This window comes from Saccostrea cucullata, unplaced genomic scaffold, assembly GCF_032062105.1.
Source record: "Saccostrea cucullata isolate Sc308-1 unplaced genomic scaffold, CSIRO_AGI_Scuc_v1 ctg573, whole genome shotgun sequence".
In the NCBI taxonomy this organism is placed as follows: Eukaryota; Metazoa; Mollusca; class Bivalvia; order Ostreida; family Ostreidae; genus Saccostrea; species Saccostrea cuccullata.
Window position 1 is genome coordinate 69,485 of NW_026921228.1, and position 22,842 is coordinate 92,326.

At 33.5% G+C, this 22,842-nt stretch overlaps 1 protein-coding gene across 3 annotated transcripts in view; it reads right to left on the reverse strand.

The window, feature by feature from the left end:
• The window catches only part of LOC134259514 (stromal interaction molecule 1-like), a 41,233-nt gene that overhangs the window by 3,087 nt on the left and 15,304 nt on the right, over positions 1 to 22,842 (reverse strand). The window contains exons 5-15 of one of the 3 annotated variants that reach the window (XM_062742098.1): positions 11,972 to 12,087; positions 11,344 to 11,518; positions 10,909 to 10,999; positions 10,265 to 10,354; positions 9,765 to 9,929; positions 9,380 to 9,480; positions 8,770 to 8,912; positions 8,335 to 8,409; positions 7,696 to 7,719; positions 5,820 to 5,876; positions 158 to 365 (exon numbers count right to left, since the gene is read on the reverse strand). In XM_062742098.1, coding sequence (XP_062598082.1) covers positions 158 to 365; positions 5,820 to 5,876; positions 7,696 to 7,719; positions 8,335 to 8,409; positions 8,770 to 8,912; positions 9,380 to 9,480; positions 9,765 to 9,929; positions 10,265 to 10,354; positions 10,909 to 10,999; positions 11,344 to 11,518; positions 11,972 to 12,087 — 1,245 coding nt within the window. The remainder of the gene's footprint in view (positions 1 to 157; positions 366 to 5,819; positions 5,877 to 7,695; positions 7,720 to 8,334; positions 8,410 to 8,769; positions 8,913 to 9,379; positions 9,481 to 9,764; positions 9,930 to 10,264; positions 10,355 to 10,908; positions 11,000 to 11,343; positions 11,519 to 11,971; positions 12,088 to 22,842) is intronic. The other 2 variants (XM_062742099.1, XM_062742100.1) reach the window with 2 other exon arrangements.

The window sequence follows — 22,842 nt, forward strand, 5'->3', positions numbered from 1 at the left end:
GTAAATAAACACACATTTAATATTAAAATTTGAATTACAATAATAAAGCTCAAAATATTACCCCCCAACTAACCACCACAATGTCCATTTTCAGTTTTTTGTAAATGATTGGTCTATTTTTCAGTCCCATTAGTTTTTGGTTTAATCTAACTCCTACCTCTCATCCAGGCTAAAGAGAGGTCTGTCGGAATCAGAAATGACACTGGTCGTCTCTGATAGTGGAGATACAGGACTCTCTGCTATCCTGTTGTTTACATGCCCTGGTCTGCCCAGAGAGTTAGTGCTGCCAGAAAATCCTACCCGAGCCAGCGAGGAACTGCTCCCCACCAGGGCTTTAGGTCGTTGTCGAACCTGCATGTTGTACCCTGAAATCACACAAATATAAACCAGTGAGAAATGATGCAAGATTGTATACGATTTTACCTTATTAAAGGGCTTAACTTACTTATGAAGAATGTACCTGTAGTAAATAATAACATTCAACATGTAAATTTTAGGCCATGACATTTTACTAAAATTTAATTACATGTATATCTACAGGTGTATATTCAACCCCACTTCAAATTCACCAAAACTGTCTTTCCATTAAAACAATTTGTCCCCATCCTTTTACCTTCATTGTGACCATTACCTATACTCTAAATCATTGATATTATATCCTTAACTTGGGCAAGAAACTAAAAAATTCAAAATGTGTTCTTAATTGAGTCTGTATTGTCATAGTGCAGGAGAAAAAGAGATGGAAAGGCAGTACCCAGATTACCCTGCAAAAATAGCTGCATAGGCAAAAAAAATTGAAAACTACACTAAAAGCAACAATAAGTATGGTAGCCAACAAAGCCATAAAATTCCAGAAACAAAAAATTATTTTTAAACCACAAGTACAGTCCAACCTTGATATCTCAAACTTCATTAAAGTTTGAGATACTGTAAACCAACTTTTATCTACGTGTGAGAAATTTTAGCAAGAGCCTCAACATCGCGAATATTTCTCGCTGTGAACCGATCCTTAAAATCATAAGAAAGGCTTGATTGTGAAAATTAAAGGTGGCAAACTAGTTTACCCCCAGAAAACACTGAAGTAAAGTCATTGCAAATCAAAGTTGGTTTACAGCGTATAAGGATTCAAGTTAAAGAAAGTAAAAGACATAAAAGAAATTGGTTGGGACTACCAACTTACTTTAAGACATCACTGAGATTTTAGATACCCGGTATGGGTGTTCAAGATAATGAAGTTCAACCATATATGTACCCGCGTTGCATAATATTTGGAATTTCTTGTCTTTGAAATATTATGCCGATTAAAAATCATGAATCAGAAATTAGTATATAAATCTATATATTAATATGCAATATATCACCATACACTATAGATATGGCCCGACGTTTTCACAAAAATTAATATAATTTTTAAGTCAGTCTGAAGAAAAGAAGTAAAAAGAGAAAGATTTTGTTTTCACAAATATCCCAATAATCTCAGATTCACAAGACGTTGTTCAAGTTCAAGTTCAGTTTATTCTCCCAAACCAAAATATTGGTACATGGGGTACAGTAAAACATATATACATTTTAAACAAACTGGTTGTGAACATACATGTATATATAGATAGTCTCGTTGTAGTTATTCAACACAGTATACACTGAATAGTAATGAATACATTTTATGAAAATTTCACAATTCTAAGTCTTCATTTCAAAACAATTTATTTAACAATTTTCAATCACATTTATAAAATTATTGTACCTATCTTATCAGAAAATGCAATCTGATGACTGATAAATGATTCTTCATTGAACAAATCTTTGTACAGTGTACTGAAAAGTTTGTATTTCAAAAGGAAATCAAATTTAGATACTGGGCAGTGTTCCCAACCAATGTTTCAATTTAATCTTCAATAAATTATCAATTTACAGACCATGATTACCAGTGTACGAAATTCCCGTCCGCCCGCACGCCCGAGACGTACTAAATTGGGAGCGGACGTATAAACCTTACTATGCATCAGCCCGCTTGGACGCACTAATTTTACCCCATCCCCTCCATTTCTGCAGATAAATGTTTTGAGAAGGTAAAGACTAAATATATAAACGTTCATACAAGGCATTATTCCCTGGGACAGCAAAATATAAACAATAACTGATCAATAAATCTGTAAACATATGAATCACACAAACATCGTCTTTTAATCTGAATTTCCTCTGTTTTCACGCATAAAACGATATTTTCAACTGTCCACTGGTATATTGTGCTTTTTTTTACTAAAAATATCAGAAAGAAATTAAACACATTCAGTATGTTTATCTATAAGAATTAATTAGTATAAATATTTGTATAATGATAATGCCGTTTATATAAGACAAAGCTAGTGTACTAAATTATTCTACACTGTTCAATTGCTTACAATATATACTTTCATTTATAAGGATAACATGCACTGCGTTTATTCAATGTTTTTTCAAACTAATTTTGTTTTTATTAATTAAAAAAACACTTACTTGATTTTAATTTACATCACAATATTTTAACCCTTTTAAAATTCTAATTATGAATTAATTATAATAAGTGTTAAAATTGCTCTTAAGTACTGAAATTAGAAATTTGTATTTTTTTCTTTTCAATTAAAATCAAACAAACTCATTATATCTAAAATGTACATGTGAATATACCTATAAACATTTATATTATTAAATATTATCATGACCATACATATGCATCTATGATAATCTTAAAATCAATATGTTTCAAATGCAATTAACAATTAGAAGAAAAAAAACAAGCATTTCAGATTAGCAATTATCATTTTTCCTATAACTTTATTATGAAATCAACAATGACTGCATGAATGAATAAAATTTTAATCTTAGTAATTACTGTAAACATGAAAATGAAGTGGATGTGAAAAAATGTACAAGTCTGAGTGTGCATACCCTAATATTGAACTTTATTATGCGGGCTCGCTAATTTTCAGCAGGGCTGACAAACTTTTTGAGTAGTCAGCCCTGCTGGTCCACCTGATTTTTTTCCGAGTTTCGTACACTGTGATTACTAGTCAAAATTCCTAAAGACACAGAACAAAAAGATACATCTTATACATATCATAAATATAGGATCTCCCATGATTTGTAGTTGCATAGATATGATTTCATACATGTGATTCTTCCGGCGGGAGGCAAAATCTCCCGATTTTTAACCCCCCTTCCGTCCCTCCCGATTAATTTTTAAATCTTCCGTGCTTAAAATAATTCTTCAAATTAAATATATTTTGCATTACTTTTTATCATGTTTCTTATAATTGCTTAGAATGACAATACCTTGAGATAACAACGGCAGTGCAATAAATTTTCACAGCAGTAGGCTTCGTAGTAATCAACATGAGGTCGTATAATTCGGTTGTAAAAATTAGTGATATGTCAACTTGATAAATGATCATCGATGTTTTATTGCTGAATTGCTGAATGCAGAACATTGTAATTAGTTGCTAAAATACCCAATTGCCATCTTCTAATGCTGCGGTGGTCATTAAAAGATACATGCAGTTATAATACGGGTTACACTTTAGTTAAAAATAGATCAAAATACAGGGTGTTGCTAAAAATTATACCTGACTCTACTTTCACTTTTTTGTATTTTTAGAGAAATTAATTTCACTTTATATTCTATTTAAAAAAATACTGACATAAAATATGTTACATAAGACCTATATACATATATGTTTTACTTCAATTACTGCTAAAAAATATACTTCACTCTACTTTGTTGTATTTTTAGAGAAGTTAATTTTATCTATTCATATTCTATTTAAAAACAAATTACTGACATAAAATATGTTACATAAGATCTATGCATATTTTACTTCACTTACTGGTTGATGTACCAAATCAAAAATAAAATTTTATTCAATGTTTTAATGATGATGTTAACTCTTAATTAATTTCAATGAATTAATTTAATTTTGATTTAATTTCACTTCTGATCATTTGACTAAAAATTTAAACATATTTTTTTAAAGCTAACCTTTATGAAATAAAAATTATTTTAAGTAGTAAAGAGGGAGATAGCATTTTCTAGGGAGTTGGATGGTCTTTCGCGATTTGAAAAAATGTCGATAAAAAATCTCCAGCTTTGAGACCCAAACTCCAGCTGAAAAATTTCAAATCTCCAGTTGTGATTGTTCAGTTCTGTCACATGTATGTGATTTTTATCCCCAAGCCTTGGCGAGGGGATAAAAACACACAAGGAGTTGGATAAAAGTCATATCTATCTACAAATCATGTGAGATTCTTTTTATCCCATGTTAATACTTCACAATTAATGCTTTACAATGTTTTATATTAGGACTCGATGATCCACTTTATCTTACTTCATCACACAAACTATAAACCATTGTAATGTCACAATTTTAAAGGGTAAACATAGGATGAATGCTAATGCTGATCAAAAATGCTCATCCAAAATTTCAACTTGGCTAGATTTAAATATTTAACATCAAACACAGCCAATCCTCAAACTTTATAATGCAATGGTGGTTGCCAAGGGCAGTAACTCTTTTTCAACCACTTGTATGGTAGACATGTGTACTGGTTACTAGTACTGTCCAATGCTAATAAAATTGTCGCCATTAAAATCATTACATTCAAATACCATTGCCCTTAGAAATGAAGGAAAACAAAGGAAGCTTTTTTGTCTTCTTAAAATAAACTCCAGTCTGATACATGCAGACATTCTTGCATTCATCAACAAATCCATTCAACAAGTAAATTAGCTTACGAATCAAAATTATTTAGATCTTTGATAGATTTAATTTTAAGAAATGAAGATAAATATTTGTTGCTCTATCATGTTAAAATTTGTTCACAAGAAATAATAGCTAATGTTAGTATGCATGTGAGCATATGAGCCATTATGGGAGTATTCATTAGTAAATTCAAGATATCATTCTTAAAACATACAGGAATATGTCGTTCAAGAGATGTGTTAGATCAATCCAGTTCAAAGTTTAAAGAAAAAAAACAGTGGGAGAAAACAGCTGGACAAAGAACTCTCAAGTGCAGATATGTAGATCTACTCTTGTGCAACAATGAATGGAACCAAACTACCAAAATTTCACTGCCCACATGTATAGGGTTATGACCTCAACAACAAACTTCTGGTTCCAAAGCTTGACTTTACTAAGACCTTGTTAAAATGATTCAATAAACATTCATATTGTCTGCTTTGTTTTTCATGTTAAAATGACACATGGATATTTTACAGATAAACACTTGTACATCAAAATGTTTCTCCATCCTAGTTTTTCACTATTAAATAGAAAGAGAAAATACAAACAAAAGCATGTTTAAAGTACATACTGGTATTTACATTCTTCAAGTGGACTTGAATTTGAAATTTGGTTTTTACACATAAAGCAAAGCAAAACTTGCAAAAAAAAGAGATATATACCTACTGGGTACATACATGTACTACACTAAATAAGTGTTCAGAAGCAATTTATTTATCTCAGAGTAAGGCATAATTCAATCTTAAAATACAGCAGTTTGTACATGTATACCTGGAATAACACAAATTAAAATTCATACAACATAAATACCAAAAAATAAGCAGCAACAAATTTTAATTTCTGCAATTAATGTAATGCCCCATCTCCAATTTCTATGCCTAGCTATCGCAAATATTTTGACAAAAAGGGTGATCTGGAATAAAAATACAAATATTAACAGTGCAAGAAGCTTTTACAGGCAGGAAGAGTGGGGGTAGACAAGGCATACATATAACCACATGCTGCTACATCCACGTGTATTCACAGTGAGAAAAATCCTACCTGTGTACAGGGATGGTCGCGTATAACCATTTGACATCGTAGACGAATAATACAAGGCTGCCAGGGAAGAAAAACAGACCCAAGATTGACATTTAAAGATTTACTTAGAAAAAATCATTTATTTTACCTGACAGCTGTACCATTTTCTATATTTCTCTTTAAAATTTTCAAAGTATAAGATCATTTTATGCATTAATTCATTGGATGAATAGAAGAAGGGTGTTTTGGATTATCTGGATTTTGGAGAGTAATTTTCAAGCAAAGCTGCTGTGCTTTATTTGGAAATGAATTTAGAGAAGACATTAACTCTTTTCCCCTTAGACCTTTCCCTCCTTTACCCCTTAATGACGACTTTTGACGCCTAGCCCCCAACCCTTAATGACGACTTTTGACGCATGTGTATTTCATCGTTGATTTGACCTGAAATTACCGCTTGTATACTAATTATTTGAGCACAGGTGGCCACCTGCAGGTTAACAATAGATGATTGCATCATACTACAGTCAGAAATCACGTGATTTACCTGTGTAAACAAACAATGGAATCTTGGAAAGTCCCACCAAAATTCAAAATGGCGGGCGGTTACATACGATGTTTTTTGAGCAAATAACTCAGTCAATAGGCAATATTTTCTCATCCAGTAAAGCATTACATGAAATTCAAGCTATAAACTACCTATTTCTTGAAAAGTTTGAAAATTTTAATGATTTATATGTGTTTTATACTCCAACATAACTTACGAAAAAATGAAGTTCGGGACCGCGCAGTGCCGATTTTGTTACCTGTTTCTCACAAATTCATAACATACCTTCCATTTTACACATATTTATAAATGTTAGGGTGTAGGCAATAATTATTTTAATAAAATTTGACCATTTAAGTGTCCAAAAACGTCCATAAATCCAGTTTTAGCACACGAGTCTAAAAAATTGTCGGCGAGATTGACATTGAAGTAGCAATTGGAATTATTGATTTCTGAGGAATTAAACTTATAAAATTGATAATAAATGATAATTAAAGCATCAAATATATCATTACACATAATGTTTATTTTTTATACAGACAGTTTTGGCTTGTTAAAGCCGTTTTACATGTTGAAAATATCTATTTTGTGATTTACACCTGCTTTCACCTGAATTATTTATTTACAGATAACTCCAATTAAAATTTTGCAAAAAGATATTAAAACTTCAATTTATTACAAATTTAATGATATATAATACATAGCATAAATAAATTATTTTGACCCCTATTAGTTGAGTTTTAAACAGCACTCCAATTCAACTAAAACGCTCTAAGGGGCAGCCAGGCAAACACTCTAGGGATATGGCCAGTGCGTCAAATCGTGGCATTAAGGGGTAAAGAGTTAAAAGGCATTTAAAAGGGGAGTTAATTCTTGCAATCACTCAAATGCATTAGAACATTAATTAAATGTAGTGCAACTATTATAATTATGATTTGTGTTAATGCCTTAAGCAACATAATCTTGGATGAACTTTGGGGGTGGGGGCACTGGTTTAAATTGAGAGGATTCCAAGCCACAAAAGTGAAGTTGCAAATGTGTTACAGATCAAAGTACCATGGTATAGAAGTTTAAACTATATTTATTAAGGATCACCAAGTAAAAAAATTCTGGTTTGAGAAGTGACAACTTTTCATAAAATGAAAGTCTGAACAATATTTTGAAGTGCAATCAATTTCAAATTATCTTAATTTTCAAACTGAACTCCAGAAATTGTATTGCATGATTTTTCCTCCAATGAGCCACAACCTGATTATCACAAGCACAGTGATGATGTGTCCAGGAAAAACAAATTAATCTTAATTTAGGGATTAACACTGCACCCCAGACCAAAAAACAAACAATATATATCACCTGCTGACTTGGACCGAGGTGAGCCTAAAATATAAACGGTGATCTTTTTTATACTTAGCAGTGACAAAAACATATTTACTCTAAAGCGGTCTACAAGAACTGAGAAACACAGAGGGTTGGGTTGTTAATGCTATCCAGTTTGTTATAGACAAATTAGTACATGTAGGCAGCACTCAGATGGGTGATAAAATATATCTGTCTTTAGATGTGATTAGGCTTTGATGACATTGAAGTTTTGCATTTAATAGTGTACAAAATGAAAATTTAGGAGGGTTTTAGGTTTTTAATTATTAGGCAATAGTTATTAGTTTAACATTACAAAGGGACAGGGAATTATACAATAATAACATTTAGAGAAATGGTAAGGTTTAAATTAAGTCAAGTTAACATATTAAGCATCTTCGGCAATAGAAATGTACCTGGATACCACAGTTTATGACATATGCATGAATGCCAGGCCGATTAACATGGCGTGAGTATTTCACATAGCTTGCATTGTGTCATTACATTGATATTGCAGCAAGACCGTTCTAGACTACCTGCCTCTGTTACCATAACCATGCAGTTCTGTTAACAGTTCCAGAAATCAGCTGCCCTATATAGACTTATCTATCTGTACTAGCCACAGAGAATGCTTACCATACTGTGCGTCTTCATCCAGCTCTGCTGCATCCACATCTAAGCTGCCTAGAGCTGAGGAAAAGTTATTTCCACCTACAATAAAACAAATACATTATTGTGTATTCTCTAAACTGCCTACAGCAAAGGAAAAGCTATTTCCACCAACAATCAAACAATGTCTTCTTGTTTATTATTTATGTAAATCTATATGACTATAAATAGGTTCTAACTGAATTTTAATGCTATTTTATTTATACTGACCTTCATCATAATTATTTTATACAAATTTTGTATTGAATCAATACAATACAAATTTCAAACACAAATCATAATTTTTATCAGTATTATTTTTTAGAAGGCAAACAAGACTTTAAAAACTTTACAAATTTATTTTCTTTTACTGTAAAATCACCGTTTCGTTCATCCATATTTAAAACTTTTTTATGACTTCACCTGTGGTAGTATCTAGAAATAATTTCTGTATAAGATGCTCTTTCCCCGGGTTATTGATGATGGGAAAGCCACATAACATTTCTATATTATGCCACCTCTGGGATTTCTCTGTTAAACATTTTCTAACTTCATCCAGGGCCTGCCTAAAAAGACATGAAAACTCCAAATCATACTTTATTCAGTCTAAACCTACCTGTAAATATAATAATAAAACTTCTTTGTCTGAGTTTCTCATCATTTCCTTTACAGAACAAATGCAACATCATCCGTTCAATTTTTTCTGATCACTCTAAACAATGGCATATAATGTACTTTCATGTACAAATCAGTCGTTATCTAGTTTGTTTAAAGTTCACTTGTGAAATTCCTTGCATAAACAATATGCAAAGACACTCTAAGCATTTATGGATACAAGTAATAATATACATTGTTCTTTTGTGTCCTGAATGCATAAACATCTTAAATCCCTATATACTATATAGAAGGTCCAGATATGTACCTTTTTCAACTATAGAGTCAGTATCATCTAAATTTAGTTTGTGATCAAACACACAGACAAAAATATTACTCTATTCTTTAATTTTTAATCTTTAATGGAGTATAACAATACCTGGCACTCTCTATCTTATTATCAAACTGGTCAATGGAGTTTGTTGGAGCCATCCTAAGAGGTCCAAATAATGCCCCTCTTTTCTTCTGAATTCTTCTGCACTGTAATATATAAAGAGTAAATCTCAAAAATAAAGTCTTTGCAAGTGCTTTAAACAGTCTGCTGCTTCAGTTTAATTTCTATTCAATTGAGTTAAATATCTAGACACAAAATCCTATTCTTATTGAGTACAAGTACTAACTGAATAACTTACAATTCAAAGCATTTTTTTATTTTTATCGGAACTATATCAATTCCATTTTTTTCCCTACAGAAACAGTAAAACAGTGACAGCGCTGCATATTTCCTCCTCTCCATATTGTGTAAATATTCCTTTTTAACTAACCTCCTCTCTGGCCTGCTCCAGCTGTTTCTCAGCCTCTCTCTTGTGGATGTTGAAGTACATCTGTTCCGTTTCATACGTCAGTTGAAGCCATTCTTGGAGTTCTTGTGGAACAGAGTGAACCTTCTTCCCCAGTTCCTTTTCTGCCCCCCTGAGAGCTGCTCTCACCTTAACAAAAAATTTGCCAAAAATTTCAAACATTTTTAAAACAGGAAGCCATATGTAATGAAAGAGGCACCTTCTGCAAGTTTAAGATGATCATATGTACTGACAGTATAAAACATTCCTTGTACTAGAGCAGGACACCCTTGAGCCACACTACCCAACTGAGTTGCCCAGTCTCTTGTTCTTTGAGATGAAAAAAAAATCCCCTCAAGTGAAGATTCCTACATGATTTTTCCCCCCTCTTTACTTGCATGAAAAACTGAACCCCAAAGAAAGACATTTCTTACATATTCTCAGTCCACTTTAGAATTCCCGTTTTAGTTATTCTTTGATCTTACCTGTTCTAACTCCCTTTCTGCCAGAGTAAGAGCTGAATTCTCCACCTGTTTTCCTGCCTCCCTTTCCTTTCTTAGTTTTTCTGCCTCTCTCTTAAATATACAGATTACAAAATATGCATTCATGTATATGAATCATTGTCAAATGAACAATTACTGTAAATGTATAACATTTGGCAGTGTATCCTATTTAGCGCCGTAAGGGGAAAGCAGCCAAATCACATATATCACTATAAGGTCTTGTACGTACATGTTCATGTACAGTACATTTAGTAACAAACTAATTTTTACCTTACTTACTTACCTAATTTTTACCTTGGCCAGATCAATTTCTGGTATTTTTTACCTTGGCCAGATCAATTTCTGGTATTTTTTTTTACCTGGGCCAGATCAATTTCTGGTAATTTTTTTTACCTTGACTAGATCAATATCTGTTTTTTTTTACCTTGGGCAGATCAATTTCTGGTAATTTTTTTTACCTTGGCTAGATCAATTTCTGGTATTTTTTACCTTGGCAAGATCAATTTCTGGTATTTTTTTTACCTTGGCCAGATCAATTTCCGTTTTTTTTTTTTACCTTGGCCAGATCAATTTCTGGTATTTTTTTTACCTTGGCCAGATCAATTTCTGGTAATTTTTTTTTTTACCTTGGCCATATCGATTTCGTCCTGGTATCTCATCTCCAGGGTTTTTTTCTCCTGATAAGCTGACTTCTGTTTCTCTTCTGCTGTATTCAGTCTGAAAAAAGACAGTAATTTGTCAGCTGATCTATATTTAAAGACAATCACTACATTGAAATTAGACAACCATTTTTGTAAAGCATGGTCTGATAAATTAAAATGATCAACTTTGCTTAACTTTGCTGTAAACATTAATTCATTAGAAATGAGATTTCTATAATCATAATTTACTATTTTACCAATTTCTCTTTGTCGAAATTTTCACGAGCTCACTGTCTCCCATAATTACGCGAAAATAAAATTCTTGTGAATAAAAAATGATTTACAGTATATGTTATAAATCTAAAATGGATAAAGGAAATGAAAAATAAATGTTCTAATATTTTTATGCTTATGACCTACTTTTTCTGAAGTTGGTTCAAAGAGTTTTCAGCCTTCTGTAAATTTTCCATCTCCTCCATGACCTTCTTCATCTGGACTTTGGAGGATTTGTGGAATGTGTAGGCAATGCCACACCCCAGGAGGGCAGTTATAAGGGAGGTCATTAGAATCAGGTCCTTCACAAAATTATGTTTCTCTGTAAGATGCCAAAAGGTTCCTTATTATCAAAGCAAATATACAGAACAATGTATGAAGAACGCAACCCAACAAAATTCTTACATTTTTTTTTTTAAATTTAACACATTTTATTCATTCAAGAAAAAATTTCATAGAATCCTATATAAAAGAAAACTAATGTTTCATACACTCAAGTAAGTAGCAAATTAAGTGTCAAGGGTAGGGCAGTGGTTAGTTTTGTCACTTATCACTCCTGCTACCCAAGTTCAAACCCTGTGATTGACATGTTGTATGGGAGAAGATAGAGTGGTTATCCACTCAGAAATTCCAGTCTGACCCCCCCCCCCCCCTTGCATTGATGTATATATGTATATAACATATGTTTGAACCAAATAGAATGTTTATTTATTTACTTTAATGTACATTGTACTTATTACTTTAAAAAAAAAAAGGATTAATTCTGTAGGTTAACCTTTAGGGGGACCAAACAAGATGAGGTCCATGGCCTTCACGGAGATCTTCTGTCGGTGAATGGCATTCTTTATTTTTAGGACATTCTTTGTGAAATTGTTATTCTGTATGGCAATGCTGAAAAATATATAAGAATTTAAGCATTCTTGAAGGTTTTAGCACTGGAAGTAAGATCATTACAAAAATATGTGTCAATTGTCCCTGAGTGGATTTTTTCTTTAAACACAAGGTTTTCTTCACAACAAACTTCCTGCTTTTAAATCAGAAAAAAAAATTATTACATGTACCAGTAATGCTTTGTGGAAAATAGTTATGTACCAAACAAACTTTCAATTTCCTTAAACCAGTGGGAAAATTTTATATCCTATGAACTGTTGAATTATCTATCCTTTCATCAAGCACTCTAAACTAGATTAATAAAGCCTCAACTTCAAACAGAACTCTGACAAAATGACCATTTTTTTATGTTCACAGATTTTTATGAAATGCTTCAGTTTGAAAAATTCTTCTACCCTTCAAACTAATCCAAAAATCGAAGAGGGAAATAAAGAACATTTGCTTCTTATACAAGAGGCCTAAGGGCCTTGAATCGCTCTTCTGATAAATTGTACAATCTATCTCTTCTATTTAAGGCCTCTAACCCTAAGTATCCTAGACTCAAGTTGCATCAACTGACAAAATTTGATGATTCTTAGCCAATTCGGACTGAAGATATTTTTGATAATAAAGCTATAAAAAACCATAAGTATGTCACCGTGACCTAAGATTGAAGTTTTCTGAGGACTCATGATACATTAATAGACAAAGATTGAAGATCCTAAGCCAATAAGTATTTGAGATATTTAAAAGTAAGTCACCATGACCTACTTTTTTGACTACATTTTTTGAAAACCCAAGATACATCAACTGACAAAGTTTGATGATTATAAGCCAATAAGTACCTGAGATATTCAAAAGTAGGGCACCCTGACCTACTTTTTGGTTGACATTCTCTGAAAACCAAAGATGCCTCAACTGACAAAGTTTAACAATTCTAGGTCAACCAGTACTTGAGATATTAAAATATATAGCCATAAAATGTCAAAAGTGGGTCAAGGTAATGTAATTTTTGGATTGCGATCCCCGAAAACTCAATATGCATCAACTGACAAAGTTTGATGAATCTAAGCCAATATGTACCTGATGTACATAAATATAGCCATAAAATGCCAAAAATAGGTCACCATGACCTACTTTTTTGTCTACATCCTTGGAAAACCCAAAATGCATCTAGTGGCAAAGTTTGATTATTCTAAGCCAATAAGTACTCAAGTTACTTAAATATAGCAATATTCTGTCAAAAGTAGGTCTCAGCAACTTAATTTTTGTAGAAGTTTTTTGAAAACCCAAGATACATCAACAAACAAAGTTTGATGATTATAAGCCAATAAGTACCTGAGATATTCAAAAGTAGGTCACCATGACCTACTTTTTGGTCGGCATTCTCTAAAAACTCAAGATGCATCAACAAACAAAGTTTGATGATTCTAAACCAGTTAGTACCGTAGATAATTAAATAAAGCCATAAAATGTCAAAAATTAGGTCACTGTGACCTACTTCTTGGTTGACATTCTCTAAAAACCCAAAATGCATCAACTGATAAAGTTTGATGATTGTAAGCCAATAAGTAATGTAGATACTTAAATAAAGCCATAAAATGTCAAAAGTAGGTCACCATGACCTACTTTTTGGTCGTCATTCTCCGAAAACTTAAGACGCATCAACTCACAATGTTTGATGATTCTAAGTCAATAAATACCTAAGATACTTAAATAAAGCCATAAAATGTCGAAAGTAGGTCACAGTGACCTACTTTTTGGACATCATTCTCCGAAAACCCAAGATGCATCAACTTACATACTTTGATGATTCTAAGCCAATAAGTACTGTAGATACTTAAATAAAGCCATAAAATGTCAAAAGTAGGTCACCATGACCTACTTTTTGGTTGTTCTTCTCTGAAAACCAAAGATGCATCAACTCACAAAGTTTGATGATTCTAAGCCAATAAATAACTAAGATATTAGGACTGGGACGATACAACTTTTTCTGAGCAACGATAAGACCGCAGAACATTAACTGGCAAAATTGGAAATATACAGCTTACGTCATTTCTATCTGTTACAATCAAAACATTCAGTGATAGACAACGAAATGGGCGGGTACAATTCGACGCGGATGTTTGGAAAACATCGGATTGAAATTGCAGATCAAAATTCATTTTCAATCCACCTGAGCTGTTTTCAACGCAAAGAGTGAATGTATGATCCAACCAGAAGTCTCTGTCGAGACTGAAGCTCTACTGGTTTGTACTTATAGCAAAGGAAGAGAAAAGTACTTAAGCAGTTGGAAATTGAAACTTTTCAACAGCAATAAATAGAATAATGATCCTTGATTAAGTCTCTTTATGTTCTTAGTGTAGTCTACTTGCATGCCACATTATATTATAACCAGACTAAAACTGTTATTTGGAGTAGCATTTTGAGAGTATTTAACAGAAATTTCTATTTTTAGTAACCACGGCAACACCGTTCATCGAAATCAAAAACCGATATACAGAATTATGTATCTTAGTATAGCCTACTTGTGTGCCAAGTTATATTGAAATCAGACCAAAACTGTAGGAGGAGTAGCATTTTGAAAGAATTTCACAGAAATTTCTATTTTTAGTAACCACGGCAACACCATTCATCGAAATCAAAAACCGATACACAGAATTATGTATCTTAGTGTAGTCTACTTGTGTGCCAAGTTATATTGAAATCAGACCAAAACTGTAGGAGGAGTAGCATTTTGAAAGAATTTCACAGAAATTTCTATTTTTAGTAACCACGGCAACACCGTTCATCTAAATCAAAAACCGATACACAGAATTATGTATCTTAGTGTAGTCTACTTGTGTGCCAAGTTATATTGAAATCAGGCCAAAACTGTAGGAGGAGTAGCATTTTGAAAGAATTTCACAGAAATTTCTATTTTTAGTAACCACGGCAACACCGTTCATCGAAATCAAAAACCGATACACAGAATTATGTATCTTAGTGTAGTCTACTTGTGTGCCAAGTTATATTGAAATCAGACCAAAACTGTAGGAGGAGTAGCATTTTGAAAAATTGTTTACAGACAGACAGACAGACGGACAGCTAGACAGACAGACAGACAGACAGACGGATGGACGACGGACGCATTACTATCGCATAAGCTCTTCTGGTCTCTGACCAGTAGAGCTAAAAATCAACTATATTTCAACTCCCAAATACATATTGTTTGAAGTTCACATAATATGAGTTTTAGCTTATAATTTTAAGAACGCGAAAGATAATAAAAGTCAAAGATTATTTTTCTGAAGATATTTGATTTTAGAAGGGGGGGGGGGGGGGGGGGGTAAAAATTGTCGAGTCAGGTCATGGCTTAACATGACAATATATTTTATTTCTAGGATTACAAGAGTGCATGAGTTTTATACTTATTCTCACTGAAAACTGTTGGACAAATTTATTTAAAAATCGTTCAACCCCAGTCCCCCCCCCCCCCACCACCACCACCATAAAGATATACATATATTTACCAAACAAAAATGAAATATTTGTCCCTTAAATATATATTCATTTAATAGCCATTCTCTGTAACCACTTAAACTTTGTTGCCACGCATGGTCACCAATTTTGATGAAACTTCACCCATGCTTAGTACTTGACATCAGAAACAAATATCAAACAAAATTTCGTTGCTATGTGTCTCGGTTGCTATGGCAACAGCCAGAAAAGTTTGAAAAATCGAGATTTTCAGCTACTTTAAATCTTGACCGTGGCTTAATAAAAACTAGAAAAAGCATACAAACCATTCTCACAAAAACATGACACCTAGATGTCACTTATACTGTAAAGAAACTGTTTTGAATATATCTCTAAGTAAGTGGTAACCAAGGGTACATTTGGAATACATTTAAAATGCTGAAATATGCTGCAAAACACTCCGTATTCACTAATGGTAGGTGTTACATGCTCAAATTCAATCAACGACTTAAGAAAAACAATGAAAATGTTTGACCTTAAGTATATAAGTATGAGCAATATTATTCTATAAATAACTTTTATGGTTGCCATGGTAACACAGTGTAACCATGCAAAACCAGTAACTAAGATTGGGTTAATGCTACTGTCTTGAGGAAAAACATGAAAATTCAAGATTGGCAAATATGCATCCTTAGGACCTTGTAATACCAAAACCATAAGAAAAATTGGGTATAAATGCTACTTTGCAGTGTTACCATGGAAACAAAGTACCAGTGCTTAAAAGTGAATTATTTTTCGCTGCATTAAGAATTAAATTGCCATTTAATCAAGAAACAAATTAAAGGACTCAGCTTGAAAAGTACTTATATGTTAGAACTGAAGTTGAATATCATATATTGATAAAATTGGATGAATAAAACAACACTGTTGCTATGGTTACCAAGAAGGGAAAATGTTCGATTTTGTGAACTTTATATCAATATTAAACCCTGTGTGCCAACTTCTTGCATCCACTTAGAGATTGGATGACAGTCAAAATTAAAAGTCAAGTTAGCTGTTTATAAATATCAATCATAAAAGTTTTGGGAATCTACATTTAAGGGTACGTATCCAAGGAAAGAAAATATTTTTCAGGTTTTTAAGCATATTTTTTCTACTTATTTCCATAGCAACGCTCTATTTAAAGAATCTAATCTGAATTTTTTTCAAATGGGAAAACTTGGAGCACACCAACATCTTATAAAATTGATCATTAGTTATGAGGAAATGTGCTTTTTTTTTAAAGATAGGATCAGATTTAAACATACAGAGTGTTACTTTGAAGGCTCCCTGTGGTATAAAAACCTTGGCAACCATTGCCAACCAAAATGAAATATCATATTTTGTTCTTGGTATATGTTTCAAGGCTTTTTTTCTATTATTTGGTCAGATTTCATCCTATAATTGCTTTTTATTTTTACGTGTATGACTTTATAATATTCAATGAATATTTTTTTAACTTTTGAATACTTTGTTACCATAGTAACGTATGTAATAGTTGATTTACCAAACATGTTCATCATGCATTTGAGACATCTGACCTTCAACTTTTGGAAACAGTCACTGCCAATTGTTTGCTTTGCAGCAAATGTTAACTGTGGGGCTCTAAACATGTTAAAAAATGCCATTTTCCGAACTTTAAGACATGTTGCCATGGTAACTATAAAACATAGCAACCAATTTTTGCCTGATTTCAGTTTAGGGTATCAATGACTTTTATCATAGAGAGTTTGGAGAAATTCTGAGACTATGCGTGCCACAGCTCCTATATAAAATTTCAAATCATTACAGAGAATGGCTCTTAAAACACTGGACCAAAAAAATTCAAACCGTACCAAAATTGAAATTATTTGTCTTCTGGGTCAATTAGTAATAATGTGCCTTCTAGCGTAGCTGAGGTGGATTGAAAATGAATTTCGATCTGCAGTTTCAATCCCATTGTCTTTCTGACAAGTCATAATGCATATTTTTATTGATGAATAGAAAGTATGTCAGAAAGACACTATGTTTTCCAAACGTCCGCGTCGAATTGTACCTGCCCACATCACTGAATGTTTTTATTGTAACTGATAGAAATGACGTAAGCTGTATATTTCCAATTTTGCCAGTTAATGTTCCGCGGTCTTATGATATGTATCACGATATGTTTGATTGCTGATAAATTCTTTTTTTGCATTGATATAAACAAATTATTTCTTTGCAAATAAGAATAATTCATTCAAAATAATTTTTTATATACAGATGTATATTGTAAAACAAAAATATTTTACTCAAGTGGTGTTAATTATTATTTATTTCATATATAGATAGCTTATCTATTTTATATAATGAACCCCAAATGTTAAATAAACAAAGAAAAACAGAAGTAAGATTTTTTGGGGCGATATTCCGATATTTCTTCATATGTATCGATATGCGTATCGTTCTTACACGTATCACGATACATCGATATCTCGTCCCAGCCCTATAAAATATAGCCATAAAATGTTGAAAGTAGGTCATCGTGACCTACATTTAGGGTGACATTTTTCAAAGTGCCAAGATGCATCTGCTGACCAAGTTTGATGATCCTAGGTAATCAAAATATGCCTTTTAAACAATTCGAAAACAAATGCCTGGAAAATTCAAAAAGTAGGTCACTGTGACCTACTTTTTCATAAATATGTTTTAAGGCCCCAAGATGCATCAACTTACAAGATTTGATGAATCTAAACCTCTCAGTATCTGAAATAATTGGATTAAATGTTTTAAAAATAATTAGTCATAAAGTTCAAAACTTAGGTCAAGGTGACCTACTTTTAAGTTGACTTTGTTAAAGGACCCAAGATGCATCAACTGACAAAGTTTGATGATCATAGGCCTTAAAGTGTCCAAAATATGCCTTCAAATCAATTTGAAAACAAATGCCTGCAAAATTTAACAAGAGGCCCATGGGCCACATCGCTTACCTGAGCACTAAGGGTAGGATAAAGTAGAAAATGGCTTTTTATTGTAAAGTTTAAATCCAAAAGTAGTCCCATGACCAATCATGGATTTGCTATTTTTAAAAAAATGATTTTTAAAGAATTTTCCTATATCATCTTTAAAAACTTTGGTCGGCCATTTTGGCCCCTTCCTACCCCCCGGGGTAATGATTTGAACAAACTTGAATCTACACTACCTGAGCATGCTTCCATATAAATATGATGAATAATGCCTTTTTCATTCTTGAGAAGAAGATTTTTAAAGAATTTTCCTATATATTTCTTTGTAAAAGTTTGGTCGGCCATTTTGGCCCCACCCTACCCACGGGGGTCATGATTTGAACAAACTTGAATCTACACTACCTGAGCATGCTTCCATATAAATATGATGAATAATGGCTCTGTCATTCTTCAGAAGAAGATTTTTAAAGAATTTTCCTATAAATTTCTATGTAAAAGTTTGATCGACCATTTTGGCCCCGCCCTAACTTGGGGGGGGGGGGGGGGGGTCATGATTTTAACAAACTTGAATCTACACTACCTGAGCATGCTTCCATATAAATATAATGAATAATGCCTTTGTCATTCTTGAAAAGAAGATTTTTAAAGAATTTTCCTATATATTTTATGTAAAAGTTTGGTCGGCCATTTTGGCCCCGCCCTACACACAGGGGTCATGATTTGAACAAACTTGAATCTACACTACCTGAGCATGCTTCCATATAAATATGATGAATAATGGCTTTGTCATTCTTGAGAAGAAGATTTTTAAAGAATTTTCCTATATATTTCTATGTAAAAGTTTGGTCGGCCATTTTGGCCCCGCCCTACACACGGGGGTCATGATTTGAACAAACTTGAATCTACACTACCTGAGCATGCTTCCATATAAATATGATGAATAATGGCTTTGTCATTCTTGAGAAGAAGATTTTTAAAGAATTTTCCTATATATTTCTATGTTAAAGTTTGGTCTGCCATTTTGGCCCCGCCCTACACATGGGGGTCATGATTTGAACAAACTTGAATCTACACTACCTGAGCATGCTTCCATATAAATATGATGAATAATGGCTTTGTCATTCTTGAGAAGAAGATTTTTAAAGAATTTTCCTATATATTTCTATGTAAAACTTAGGTCGGCCATATTGGCCCCGCCCTACCCCCGGGGGTCATGATTTGAACAAACTACACTACCTGAGCATGCTTCCATATAAGTTTCATCTTTCCTGGCACAGTGGTTCTTGAGAAGAAGATTTTTAAAATATGCCACTAAATTTTCATTAATTCCCAATTATCTCCCCTTGAATGAGGGCGTGGCCCATCATTTGAACAAACTTGAATTCCCCTCACCCAAGGATACTTTGTGGCAAGTTTATGGAAGGGAATTACTGCCAAAAGTCTATGTATCTTGCTTTTATTCTTATTCTGCCTACTTCTTTATGCTTTGTTATTATTGTAATTATATGTCACTTTATTGTTTTCATATTCGTCTTTATTACATTTCACTTTGACTTTTATCATTCTTCATTTTGTCTTTACTTCTATGTTGCTTTATTCTTGTAAATTCATTCTACTTTCTTTTAATCTTAAACAGTTTCTTTAATAAATTATTAGCATTATCTCTACTACGAATGTTAATTCAATCACGCTAACAATGAAGCATATTCAATGAAGACGAATGGAAGTTGTCAAACCGTCAAAATTTAGTGCGGCATTATAACGCTAGGTGGCGTGGTGTTCGCTACAAGTGTTGGTAAAACTAGGTAAGCAAACCCGGGTCGGGTTATTTGAGATTCTTTAATACGCCTTAATACTTTATCAATCGAACTTCTGAAGGCCGGATCCGATCTCCCGATCCAATGATGGAAACTCCATATTTATTTTCTCTGGGCACACAGGAATAACGGCTTCTTTTTTTCAGACACAACTTTATACTATACTATGTTCATTTAAAGTCCGACCCACTTTTTTTAAGAGTAAGGGTCAAATAAGTAAATGTACGTATAGTAGGAAGAAAATTTAAATTCGATTCTAAAGAAGAAATTGAATCTAACTCAAAACCCACCCCGCCCCCGAAATAGGATTTCATTTGCATCGGAAGCTAATTGAAAGTTGGGGGGGGGAGTATATAAGAATTTTTTTAGACCTTCAAAAAAAAAAAACCTGTCACACACACACACACACACAAAAAAAAAAAAAAAAAAAAAAAACAACTGACCATTTCCCAACCACAAACAATTCTATTTCGTGAGGAGGGGTGGGGTGGGGGTGGGTTGAAGGTTCGAACTCCAGTGCCAAAGTTTTTTTCCCAAATACCACTACTTTCCCCATTTTATACCTTTACTGCATCGTGTCCATGGAAAGTGGGGGGGGGGCTAAAGCTATGCAGGAATGTTCATTGTCTATATACTAAGTCTATCTTTGGAAAGAAGTGGGGGCTAACCCCCCCCCCCCCCCCTTCCCCGGTTCCGACGCCTATGTATTTTCAAGTTTGGACAATTTCCTGGGGTTTATTTTGCGCTTGTCAAGTTGTTTTCAGCCGGGTAGCTTGAATATTTATTCTCTTGTTGCCCCCCTCCCCACTTTCAAAAACGATGCTACGTCACTGTTCTCTAGCGTGAAAAATATAACTCTACTAAAGTTATTTTTTGGATATTTGAATTACAGTTTAATTGTTATAAAAATGTTAAGGATTTTGAAACTAGTTAACCCTGATTAATTGGGTTGTTTTCCAGAACCTTCCACTGAACTGAACTTTATTTCACGACAGATAGTAAGTGCTGATGCGCGTGATTCTAGGGACAGGGCTTTGCAAAGGAGTGAGGAGCGTTATGGGTAGGCAGGCGCGGATCCAGAATTTTTTTCCAGTGGGGGGCAACCCAGTCAAGAAAAATCCAATCCCAGAAATTTCTTGACAAGCATAAAAAGAAGAAAATAACATAAACTTGCTCAAACGTCAAAATTCTATTTCATGGGGGGGGGGTAACTTTTTTTCCTTGTTTTAGTAACCTTGTTAATTCGAAGGGGTCCTAATCCCCCCCCCCCCCCCCATCTAGATCCGCGCATGGAAGGCGAAGTCGGAACCAGACTACATGCACCCAGGCATACTAGAAACACCTCGGTCTTTTTTCCTGCGTTAATATTTTATACTAAAATAGCACTTTTCAATGAAGAAAGAAATATCTTTAGTCCGCACCGTGTTTGTCATCAACCGGGAGAGCTAAAAAAAAACTTTAAACTTGAAAATTCTATTTGGTGGTGATGAAAGGGGGGGGGGGTCGTCAACTTTTTTCAGTAATAAATTTTACTGATATGCCACTAAGTAGATGACTTTTAATATATAAATTGACTATTAGTACTGCAACAAAAAGTTTAAGGGATGGGGGCAACAAGCCTTTTGCTGAACTTTTCCAGAAGTAAAAAGTTACGTTTAGGTAAATGTTTCGTGGCCACCCTCCCCTCTACCGATGAAACTTACCCCACCCGGAAGTCAGTATATATATTGAGACTTTGGTGGTGAGATTGTACATTGTATAATTTCCTGTTCGAGAATTTTTCACTCAAAAGGAGAAGCCACCTCTTGCCGGTGGAGAGCTGCAAATTTGTCCTACGAGGCACTTATAGCCATTGAGCAGTGAGGGATCTTTTTTCGTGCCAGCACCTACTGCGACACGGGACCTCGGATAATACGGTCTAGGTCTTATCCGAAGGACCGAACTCCACATCCTACACTGTATGGTGGGATTCGAACCCACGACGTATTGGTCGACTCCTTACTATACTGTACTTTGTGACATTATAAAGAACAGACGCCGTAACCACAGTGCCACGCTGGTGACTGCATCCAAGGGGAGAGAGAGAGAGAGAGAGAGAGAGAGAGAGAGAGAGAGAGAGAGAGAGAGAGAGAGAGTCATTATCCATATGTACTCGTGAAGATTATCTATGTTTAACTAAATGGTTAAAATGATTTAATTATAAAACACTATTAAAATGATATTATTTAAATATTTATTCATACAGAACCAGGGACCTATATACTAGTATATAGGTCTCTGATAGAACGGATAACATTTCTTCAAAAACTGAAAACGTTAGTATATATAAACATTGTTTTACGGTTTAAAAATCTATTCGGGGTAGGGGTTGCTAGGAAGGGGCGAATTGCTATATATAGCTAGATTTCCCGCGGAAGACTATATTGAAACTTCCCCGGGGGGAGTCCCAATGTATAGTCTTCCGGCATCAGTCTTTTAAAAATTTAAGTTTGATTAATAAAGTATTAGGACAGAAAATTGAAAAAACACGAATAATC